This window comes from Triticum dicoccoides, chromosome 7B (assembly GCF_002162155.2).
Source record: "Triticum dicoccoides isolate Atlit2015 ecotype Zavitan chromosome 7B, WEW_v2.0, whole genome shotgun sequence".
NCBI lineage: Eukaryota > Viridiplantae > Streptophyta > Magnoliopsida > Poales > Poaceae > Triticum > Triticum dicoccoides.
Window position 1 is genome coordinate 41992163 of NC_041393.1, and position 11700 is coordinate 42003862.

The following is an 11700-nucleotide window of genomic DNA, read 5'->3' on the forward strand; positions in this document are numbered from 1 at the left end:
GAGGGGGGGCTTGGAGTAGTGTTGAGGGCAGGCTCTATATTCTTCTTGGGATTGGGTCCTTAACCTCTCATGCACCAACCACATCTCTCCTCCCCACCCCGCTGGTATAAATAAACCCTCAGGCTCCCCTCTTCTTCCTCCACCCCCCACACTCACCCATGCCCCCAAGCCTAGGTAGAAGAACCACTTGCTGGCTCCTTGCAGCTCCCCCATAACCCCACACTGTGTCTGTATGGCTCTGAAGCCTAGCAGGAAGAAACAAGTGAAGAACCCTAAACCGTCTCCCTTTATCTCTAGCCTACTCGGTGTTGGATGCTAGTTTCCTTGTGAGATGTGTGTGGCCCTCTTTGCTGTCTTCCACAGCTTTCTTGAACTGCATCTGCAATTGGTTGATGCTAGCTTCTGCCGGCAAGATGTGCAGTTCAATAAAGCTGTGGGAAATTGCAGAGAGAGACCAATTGGCGGGCAGCTTCATTGGCGGATCACTCACCAGCTTCTTCAGGCTGTAGATGTTTTTCCAAGAGAATTTCACATCATGGTGGAGTAAGGTAGGCATGTACAGCCAGGATTGTTGGAAAGGGTATTTTGATTTGACACCGAGACGCATGTGTTGGTTGGTCATGGCTACCTGCCTGTGATCTACCATGTGCCACAAGATTCAGTTTCATATGGTTAAGTTTCTTAATTACCATTATGTCTTGTCTGTGACCGTAACTTTCGTTTCTTGCTAATTTGCTCCATTTCTCCATGTCGCCTTTTTAATTGTGATCTCCTCCGGAAGTCTGGCCTCATCAATTCGATCCTTTTGCAGAATGCTTCAACTTTTTTTGAAGGTCTCCTTACTGTACGGTGTTATAATATTAAGGTGTCATCAGTTCCTTTTGGAGGATCCTGCTAATTTCCTTTTCTTCTTGCCGGTGACATGACACTTGTGTTGATGCATCATGATGTGGAACTTCTAATCAGCCTGAAGCTGACGAATGACCCACCTGCTTCCCATATACCTACCTTCAACAATCATGGTGTGGAATTCATCCGAGTTTTTCGAAATCATGCGCTTACACTTGCGTTGATGCATAAAATTCTAATCAGGGTTCTCAAAAAAACAAATCCTCATCTTCACCTACGTTTTCGAAATTAACCACACATCAATTCTTGATGTCTAAACTTGTAACCACAAATTGTTAGAATTGACAGTTTACTGACCATTTCCACCATCTTCTGCTACTACTATACCTCAGTAATTAAAAGGAAAAATTTAGAGAGGAAGAGAGAAAGAAAGAAAGAAAGAAAGAAAGCAGCTTTCTGAAACCAAAAAACTGTTGGGCGCCATGCATGCATATTGGCCCGGTGAAACTTGAATAAAGGGGGCTTGCAATGAGTAGTTCTTTTGCCCGGGTGAAAGGAAAAGGCGCTGCAAAACAGCATGAAACCTCAAATCACAGCAGCGCTTTTCTTTTCTTTTCTTTTCTCTCGAGAAACAATCACAGCAGCGTTGCAGCAGTACGCTTGTTCTCCCCATCCTCCGCTGCTGCTGCCCGCACTGCACTGCACTGCACCACAAGGGAGAGAGGCCAATCATACTGCTGCATGCTCTGCCCAGTGGGCAAGCAAGCAAGGCCAGGCCAGTACTGATGCTGACGGATGGGACCTGCATTCCTGGTGGCCATGGCGAGCTAGGTCAAGGAGGCTTCCTTAAATGGCCATGCCCCGCATCCCCTTCCCATTGATTGTTCTTTTCACTGCCCCCTCCCTCTCTGTGGCTGTGGTTGTGTGTGTGTGTGAGTGAGTGTTCATGCATGCTGTGGCTGTGGCTGCGGTGGCGTGTGCCTTTGTGTGCGGTGCTGGGCGACGCCACCGGCTGACAGGCACGGCCTCTGAATCTTGCCGCCCCTCAACAGTCCTCCTCCAGTCCAGGGCCAGGGCCGGGCTGGCCATGAGGAGATCTGGTGCCGCTGGGGAGATCGATCGATCGATCGATCGAGCAGGTGCATGATGCGTCTGTCTGTCTGTCGATCCGCGCTGCTGCTGCATGCATCATCGATCTTTCATCGTGCGGATGCATCTTGTCACCCCCCGGGAGCACTGTGGATGGCGCAGGGAAAAAAGGCTAGTGGCTACACACATATTCATCCGGCAGAATGGCCAATTATTCAGGGTTTGCGCTGAGCCGCTGCATTTGCTTTGGCTCAATTATTGCAGTAATATATATGGGAAATGCAATTATTATCACAGTAATGCACGGCAATATGCATGCACAGTGGGGCACTGTGTTTGCATCAATGGATACAGCTTAGCGTTTGGTGCCTTGTGGTGATTAGTTGCCACTTTGGCCTCGGCATTGCTCTAAGAAACAGAAGCCCGAACATGGCATGCGTGCTTCCTTGTGGTGTTAAGGACCCCAGCACAGCTGCAGGGAGCACTGATCAGCATTCAGCATATGCGTACACCAGCTTGTCCTCTGAAGCACATAAATATTTTCTAAGCCATCTGCTCTATAAATGTAAGTAAGGTTATAGAGATGCTAAAATGGGGAGGATGAAGAAGAAAGAAGTGCATGTATAAACACAGCAAGGTATACATACATACACACATAATAATTCAGGGTCATACAGTATGTAATTGGGTTGAGATGGACGTGAAAATGATGAGCTTCTCTTCCTGGCCTAAACTGTGCAGACACAAAGCATCCGCCCCAGGCCCAGCCGATTAATTAACCCACCGCACGCCACATCCCATCACACACCACTGTGCACACACACACATCTATCTGTCTAATCCCGGAATTATTTTACTGAAATTAAAGAACTACCACTGCTCTGAAGAAAGAAGTTTCTACAGAGGACTTGTGGACCGAAATTACCTTGTCATGGAAATATTCTCTGTCTTGCATCAGCCGTCTCTTTCTGCCTTCGAATCCCTGCAAATGTTTCTCCGCGGGACCATCGATCGCTGTCAAACTAATCTTTTACTGAACCCCGGCGTAGGAGTACGTACGCACGCACGGCATCTTCCTTCCATCCTTCCTTCAGAGGGGAAGCCGGCTGAAGTCACGGCCTGTCTTCTTCCCCGGCGCAGCAGCCCGCCATTGCCACTCCCGGAAGCTCTTTGCCGTGGAAGCCGGCCTCGGGGAAACCACCAGGCTGCTGACAGCGACGAGATGGATCCGTCCGTCCGGCGGTACAAAACCGAAAGGCGAAAGCGGGCGGAACAAACCTCTGACCCGACGAAGGGGCCGGCCGGCTGACTGACCCTGACGCGCGCGCGCGTGCGCGCGTGCAAAAGCTGTTGGCTGATGAGAGGGAAAGCGGGAGGTTGTCAGAGGGAGGGACGGGGCAGGGCGTGCACGGGCGGGAGAGGAGGGAGGGAGGACCCCAGCTTTCCGGGCTGCTCCTTGTACCGGCCTGCTCATCGCTGCTGTTTGTTTCTGGCGCTTGGATGGACGCCATTGATTTCCTCTGGCTCTGGGACAAGTGCACGAGCGGCTTCGCAGGATCGCAGTGGACGACTGACGGAGAGGAGGATGCGTGGATCGATCGTGCGCGCGCTTGCGGAGCAGCAGATCTCGACAGGTCGGCGGAAACCCAAAATCCACCTAGAGAAAAGGCTTGGTTTGCGAATTCCATTGTGTGTGTGTGTGTGTGTTTTTTTTTTGTGAATCCGCTACGAAAAACTTCATCAGAAGTACGAAGCACTTCAAACATAATAAAAGTTCACATCGAGGTCTCTCGAACGTGGAACAACCATTACCATCGGCAGAATGACCCGTCGACAAATTTAGCCTCACCTGGGTTTGCCTTCGGAGCAACAGATCGGCATAAATCAAATTTTACCTCGCTTGGGTTTGCATTGCGGTTTGCTTAACTGCCATGTTGTCATTATTCCACGGTCGCTTGTAAAACTAGACAAATGCATGGAACAATTAGTAAAATTAGGTAAAACCGGCGGAGCTTGTGTGGGCGGCTCTGGCGGAAGCCTTGGTTCGGTTTGTTTTGTGGGGTGGGGGGGGTCGAAGAATGCCGATGACGATGCTTCTTAAAGGGCGTCTCCGAAGGGCTCACTCACACATCTCCGGGTTGTGGGCAATGTTGGCGGTGAAGTTTGAGTTGGCTAATGTCAACATGGTTGTGGGTTGCACGGTGGTCCCTTAATCAATCATGTGTTGCCTCCGGCTTAGTTTCCGTGTAAATCAGGTCACTCTGCTTTGGCCTTTCTTACCTTAATGAAATCGACAGTGCACTTGCCTTGCACATGAAAAGAAGAAGACGATAAAACCTATATTTTGGATCTAGTGATGTTAATTTTGTAAGACAAGTAATCAAATTTATTTCATAATGCCAAATTTTTTGTGAAGTTTGAACAGTTGTATATATGAAAAAACCAACATTCACAATACCAATTCAATATTGGCAGATCCATTATGGGATATATATTCTCATACTGTGTTTATTTTGTATTTTAGATGTTGATTGATTTTTCTATAAATTTGGTCTCATAAAGTTTAAATTAAAAACAAAACTATAATGTGCGAAGCAATATGAGTAGCTTTGACATTTTATTTCCTTATTATTGCCTAAAAAAGGTACAGCGGCATAGCGCTTTGCAAGGAGTAGTCAGTGGAGCACAAGAAATGATCAAAAGCGCTTACAGTTGATGAAGAACTACGCACAGATGCATGTGTTCAGCACATCACGAGCCGGTTATCAACATTACAGGTTTCCACTCACTGGCTTTCTGCATGCCCGTTGAAAAACAAAGAGAAAACAAGATGAAAATACATATCACTTCTTGGGGTACTCGGTGTGATCAGGCCCTATGTCGCGCGATCCAGTGTTCACATATGGTCCTCGGAAAGTAGCCTGCGGTGGCAGAGGCTTCGTTGAGTCGATAATAGGCCTGTTCTTTGATTTCCTGGGATGTAAGAAATGGACAAAGGTTACACAAAAAAACGCTAGCCAATGCACACAACACGTTTATCTACGTTTCTCAACCAGTGCTAGAAAGATGAGAAAACAAACTTACACAAAGTAGAAGGGAAATGCTAGGCCAGAGCCAGCAAATATTACCAAGCCAGTGACAACTAAGGCGTTGCGTGCCTTGGACATGTGTTTGTTTTAGAAACTGTCAAGATGAAGAAGAATTAATTCAGGATAGGTAGTGCCACAAAACCTCTGTTTTCCTTCGAACGTGATATAGAAAAGCATGGACACATTAGGCCATCAGAAGGTAACTAGCGACAAGCATCTCAACAGATTTTCACCATTTCCGTTAAGTAAATGATAATAAGCGAAATCTGATTTTAAATTGCCCTTTTACGCCTCGAATCAAACTTAAACTGAATCCTGCTGACATGCGTCCACCAGACTCTGAAACCCAGAAAGTAACAAGAGAAGAATTTTCGACAAATACTGAACCTGCTACTCTTTCTCTTAATGAAATCAGTAGAGTGCCCGTCTGCCTTGGCCCCCAAAATAGAGTAAACAAACTACGGAGTAGTTGAAAAAGGTCATCTTATCACCATAAAAATCAGCACGGTTACATGCTAGCACCCTTGGATACTCCATAGCAGTACTAACTAACAATGGATCGGCAGAAGGACAGTAACAAGTATTAGGAAGCAGGATGCTAAATTGCCAGCTTCAACACTATATACCAAGACCCCAGATCACATATATGAATAATTAACAGAGATCGAACCCTTCGACGAACTACAAAGATCGCACTGATGTCAGTCAACATGAAAGCTTATCACCATCGCTCGAAATGAAGCCTTGTAACTGTAAGAAGTAAAGTAACTCGCTTAGTCTGAAGAAACGTTTCTTCAGACTCCGGGTTCCTAAACTTCCATACGGAAGAAAACTGGATCTCAACAATCCTAACTGAACTTTTTTTCCCCTCTTTTTTCAAGAAACCCAAAGGAGCACAGGCCCCTAATTTCATTTTCATGAGTGGAACTGATAACACAACATTCTAACTGAACTATGCATTCTCTGAATCCCACATCTGCAGTGACCTCCTCCAACCGGCGCCTAGAACAGGGGCCCGGCGGCGCCGCTGTTGTGGCAACCGGAGCTGCAGGCAAGCAAAGGCGATCTGTCTACGGCTCTGCCCCTATTTTCCCCGCCTGATGTAGCTCTCTATCCCCTTCCCCCGGCCTAGGAAACCCTAGCTAGCGGTCGGCGGCAGAGGTGCACGTCTCGGGCTAATGAAATGAAGCGAAGGAGGGCGGGGAATCGCTGGAGGGAGCTCACCTTGACTGAGCGAAGGTGGAGGCTGCAGGCCGCGCCTCCTTCGAGGTCGATCGATGGCCGCGACGGCGCCGAGACAGAGGGAAAGGGGGAGAGAGCAGCGAGCGCCGAGCGGGGGGCGTCGTGGAGTCACCGATTCGATTAGAGAGAGTTCTTTTTTGGGGGGTAGAGACCCTCAAGGCCTCAAAGAGATCTTATCACTAAATATTACTGCCTCCGTTTCGAAATATTTGAACTTCTGGAGTTTGTGGTCAAAACATTTTTAAGTTTGATCAAATTTTTAGAAAAACTATATCGACATCCACAACATTGACCATACACAGTATGGAAACATGCATTATGATGAGTGTGATGAGGCCAATTTGTTGTTTTAGATATTAGTATACTCTTTTATAGACTTGGTCAAACTTATAAATGTTTGATTTAACCCCTAGAACTATAAACATTTTGGAACTGAGGAAGTATCATGGAAAACAGTAGGCAGTATAATCAAAAGACAACAAGACACAAAGCAACCAGCAAAAAATAAAATTACATTCTATACTTTAAACGGCAAATGGCTAATGTAAAATTTATCTGATATGGAAACCACACTAGCTACTCCCTCCGTCCGAAAAACTTGTCTCGAGCTTGTGTCTCAAATGGATGTATCCAACACTAATTTGGTGCTAGATACATTCATTTGAGGGACATGTTTTTTCGGATGGAGGGAGTATCTTCTTTCTTGGGCTTGAAAATTGAATTGAACTAACAGTAAGCAGAAGCAATACCTACCAACGCCTCACCGTATCAGGTGTTGAAGACCATAATAGCCACTCGCAGCTAAAAACGAGATTTAGTAACCGCTCAAGGTATATTGGTTGGGGCATCACCCTATGCAACGAAGGGATTGCAATCCTTCACCACCGATCCATAGGGTTGAGAAACCGAGACATGCTGTAGAACAACTCAAAAGAGGAGGTCAATGTCATGACATTAATACCCAGCCAAATGTTTTCCTTGATAGGCACACTAGCTATCAAGATATAAAGAAATCCAACAAATCAAGATATAAAGAAATCCAACAAATCTAGCAACACCTACCCTCAATGCCCTTCGCCGGCGTTGGATTGGACGTCGTCGAGGCAGGGAGAGCATGCAGAGACCTTGTTCCAACGCGACCATCACCATCACCACCTCGTCTCCAGGAAAACAACTAAGGGAAACAAGAACTAAGAAAAAAATGAAAGGGACAAGTCCCCAGTTCTCTGACCGCCGATGAACTGCCAGATACAGAGGAAGTGGACCGCATCGTCAGTGTGGATGAGACTTGGTGGCGGCTAGAGTTAGGGCACGTTGGTTGACTCGGAACTCGGTGTAACCAATTGACCATGGTAGTAGCCGATCAAGAGATAACGATTTTTAATGCAACGTAACACGAAAATGTTGAAATCAAATAGAGGTATTTTTCACAAAAAAGGCCAAAGGCCATATATTGAATAAAATTAACCCTTACAAGAATAATAAATTATAGTCAAGTTCTTGAAAAACAAGCACCCTTAAAAACCTCGTTCATCCTCTGCCTCATTGACGTCACTCCGAGGAAGGACACAAACATGGCAACAACCAAGGAAGAACTACTCCCATTGTCATCAATGCCTTGACTTCACTGACGACAAAGAACTTGAATACCCTACGAGACATGGACTGGGACACTCAAATCTGGGGTTCGCTCATTGCCTCCGGCGGAGGCCATGGGAAACCATTGCGGCGTCAGTGGCTGGAGAGGATGTGGAAGTTCCCTCCTGATCACCTCCTCTCAAGAAATTGACACTCAATTATTTTTCTTCACTGAAAATATATCTTTCCAACTTATAAAATTTTGAGATGGTAGTGAGTTCACTTCCCCTACTTTACACTTAGTAGCACGTGTGGCCACAACTGTTGCATGTCTGTGTACTCATTTGGCCATTCCATCTCTAAATTCATGCATTGAACTATTATTTTTACTCTACATTCATGCATCAAACCACTGCCTGATTGTTGCATATACTGGTCGTCAAGCCAAAGTTAATCGGTGTCCTCATTTGACAAATGCCTATCCTCGTTTTATCCGTTATACCTATGTAGCAACGCACCGGTACTATGCTAGTATCAGAGAAATTGTGCTTTATTTCTTTGATGAATAATAACAATATACAGAGTAAAAAGGCAGTACAGTACAAATCATTATGCTTCCTTATTTAATAGTAGATGCATGTTATACAATACTTATAACACGATATACATGTTTTCTTTTTGATATATAAAATAAAAAATGGATCAGAAAACAAAGCCATGACTTGGCAACTTGGACACTATACATACATACACATAAGCCAAGCTTCTTATTCTTGGGTTTGTTCCTTCAGCAGTGTAATCCGGCAGGCAGGCAGCAGCGCCTCTCCTCTCTTATTCTTCAGTTATTATTTACTTCAACACGAAAACAGAAAGATCTTCGGTCGCTTCGACAATTTGTAGAACAGATACTTGCGTTGAAACCAAGGAGGCATCAACACCGAGGTTCGACAAAGACTGACACGGTTCTTCTGGGCACGGTGAACCTGCCCGTCGCTGCCTCGTACACAGATTTCCCCACCAAAGCATCTGATGAATTCACCTGAAACAGTCCAGAATAGCCGTTACATATTCAGAAAATTGCTCTCCCATTTCCACAACTTTTTGGGTTGCTGATTCATTGGGTTTTAGGATACTGAAACTCTGGACTATCAGGCTCGGACACTGGTCAGCTGTTATAGGGTGTGCAATGTTTCACTCTTAGCATGAAACGCTAGGAAGCAAAACCACAACAAGGAAAGTGTGTCAACTTGCTTCTAAAAAGTTTGTCAGTTGTCAGTTTCCCCAATGTTAAAGTTAAACACTTGCAAAACGAGAAAAGTGTGGAAGGTTTAGCAATGATGTCAGGCTACAGAACCAACAAACCTAAAGTCGAAAACAGCTCAGAACAGTTACCTGCACAGGATGCAATTCAAGACGCATTGAAGCGAGGGCTGGAATATCCATGGATACTTCGTGCGGACACACATTGAAGACGGTTACAACATAAGAGAAACTGCAGGGAGTGACAGTTAGTTAGTTACTTAGTTAGCTACAGCACATACCATCGAGAGCTTCTCTTGCCACACACTGAGCTACGGACGGACGCTACTGCTCTTTTACCGAGTAATAATACAGAGTGTCATGTTTCTCAAGACTACACTCTGTGTTCATCTTGCAAACATATCTTTGCAAAACATAACTACATCAGGTGTGACTTACTTCGCATCTAACTGAGCCATCTCGGGCCTCTCATCTCGTGCATCTTCAATGCCCATGACAATAACACCTGGGACTGAGGAGGGCCCTGTGTTGTGAAAGTGAACCCTTTGCTGAAATACGACAGGAATACAGTCAGACCTACGCAACAGATCAAGTTGATAGATATTACTCGCTCCTCTTCCACAAAATCTACCGTGTGAGCATTTTCACCCCTCCCCCAATGTGTGTGTGCACGATAGATATTGTGAAACTGAGGTAATACTGAATAAAAAGTCAAAGCTTTCTTGCGTGAGTTGCTTGCATCTACTACATCATTTATTGTAGTACAGGGTGGAGCTGTGTCCAGATGTTCCAGCAGGATTATCTTTGTCTCTAGTTTCCAGGTGATCATTCATTTTCAACTGTGGGATCAATGTAAACATACATTTGTTTCACACTCTCAGTTATATAGCTCCCACAGTAAATTACATTCATGTCATATAATTTCACCATGAGATCAATAAAAAGAAAAAATAAGCTTTGTCTACAGTAGCACTTCGGCAGTCTGAAAGGAAGTTCAAACTAATTTGCTGGCAAAGAAATGAAGAATACATATACCTTAATGTCACTTGCTGTACTAAGACGAAAAAGCGGAGATGAGTATCTGATCTTCAAGATGTCAACAAAACTGTCTAGGGCAGCAAGAATGTGTCCTTTTGCAGGTTTGAAAGATGGATTTTCCAATCTTGGTTTCATCCTGCAAAATAGTTTCCATTTTAAATTTTGAACTATCAATGCATGTTTAGAACTTGAAAGGAAATGCTCATTTAAGTTCTTCAGTTTATCAAAAGGACATGGCCAAATACATAATAAAACCATGATGGTAACAAAAGATGTAAAAGTTCAAAAACTTACAGGGGCCAATTATCTTCGTTCTTTTCACTTGGAGGAAGCCCAACACCCCAATTGTTTGTTTCATAGGTAAAATCAAGCCTTAGCAAAAAGAAAACAGAACATTACCGCGCAGTTAAAGATGCTACAGAACTACTATTGTCCTCTACTTCATATATGGTAAAGAAGGCGGCAAGAATAATTATTTTTCAAGAACATTTTAATTAGTTTTATCTCTATAAACATTCACTCATTTTAGTTCATGGGAAGAACTGCTGTTTTCACTAAGGTAGAAAGGGCAGCTTATTACTTGTTAAACCAATCACCAGAGTTATACGAATCTCGATCAATAGACTTAGATCTTAGTATCTCGTCACCAGCATGGAAAAAGGGTATTCCCTGAAAAGGACAAGTTGAAAAAAATTGAGGACTCTACTTCAAAAGTTCAAGTTATAGAACATGTATGAAAATACAGTATTTTTTTTCTTTAAAATAGACACTACTATATTCTTCACCATATGGGAAAAAAAATACTTGATCAGAAGAAAGGAGAAGATGACAAAAGCAGAAAAATACAAAATCACATGAAATCATGGTGTCATTTGTCGGTTGGATTATCACAATGCAGATTACTTGTAAACATCCTAGCAAAAGAGTCCGAGTGCTGAATTTATTAATTATGCTAAGAAAACAAATGGAACTAAGATTAGACAACCTGATCATTTAGTAAGTTCATACATGAGACAAGTTCAAGACTGAGCTTACCGAGCTACTAGATCGGTATTGTCATATTACTCATTTTACTTTAATTTAGCAACTTATTTCTGGGGAAACTGATCACTGGTCACCAATTCCTACACTATTAGAGTACTATGAACTGCAGAAAATTTATAAGTTCTATGATCCATATTCCATTTACATACAAACCTGGGATAATGCCATCATGCTGGAGGCCAAATGATTTATCCTGCATCTCTCATCAACTGAAAGGTTCATTGGGGTCTGCAGAAACAAACAAAGGAAACAATTTGAGAATTTAAGATTGTGAGAGAGAGGTTTTGAAAATGAAATTTTGAGTTCATGTTGCGAAAGAAGAATCAATGAGCAATTTCCTTTCTTCTGGAAGTATATCATCGCATGAAATTTGAGTTCATCTTACTAAATTGTTGCTTTATATATGTAAAGTTTAATTTCGAAATAATTAACTAAGTTTAGCAACCAATATTAGCGATAAAAATATCATTGCATTATATATATATATATATAGGTAAAACTGTGTTTATAT

General features: G+C 43.6%; 2 protein-coding genes across 3 annotated transcripts in view; both read right to left on the reverse strand.

Moving 5' to 3' along the window:
* Positions 1-4538: 4538 nt before the first annotated feature.
* Positions 4539-6412, reverse strand: LOC119341380. The gene is made up of 3 exons (XM_037613256.1): positions 6252-6412; positions 5023-5121; positions 4539-4911 (listed from the first exon to the last, which is right to left on the reverse strand). The coding sequence occupies exons 2-3, from the start codon at positions 5103-5105 to the stop codon at positions 4782-4784; spliced, it is 213 nt and encodes a 70-aa protein (XP_037469153.1). The 5' UTR covers positions 5106-5121; positions 6252-6412; the 3' UTR covers positions 4539-4781.
* A 2012-nt stretch (positions 6413-8424) lies between these two features.
* Positions 8425-11700, reverse strand: part of LOC119338297 (pullulanase 1, chloroplastic-like) — a 10334-nt gene continuing 7058 nt past the window's right edge. For both annotated transcript variants that reach the window (XM_037610589.1, XM_037610588.1), the window contains 7 exons: positions 11343-11417; positions 10726-10814; positions 10440-10517; positions 10143-10281; positions 9546-9655; positions 9240-9339; positions 8425-8886 (listed from right to left, as the gene is read on the reverse strand). In XM_037610589.1, the coding sequence (XP_037466486.1) occupies positions 8779-8886; positions 9240-9339; positions 9546-9655; positions 10143-10281; positions 10440-10517; positions 10726-10814; positions 11343-11417 (699 nt within the window). In that variant the 3' untranslated portion in view covers positions 8425-8778. The remainder of the gene's footprint in view (positions 8887-9239; positions 9340-9545; positions 9656-10142; positions 10282-10439; positions 10518-10725; positions 10815-11342; positions 11418-11700) is intronic.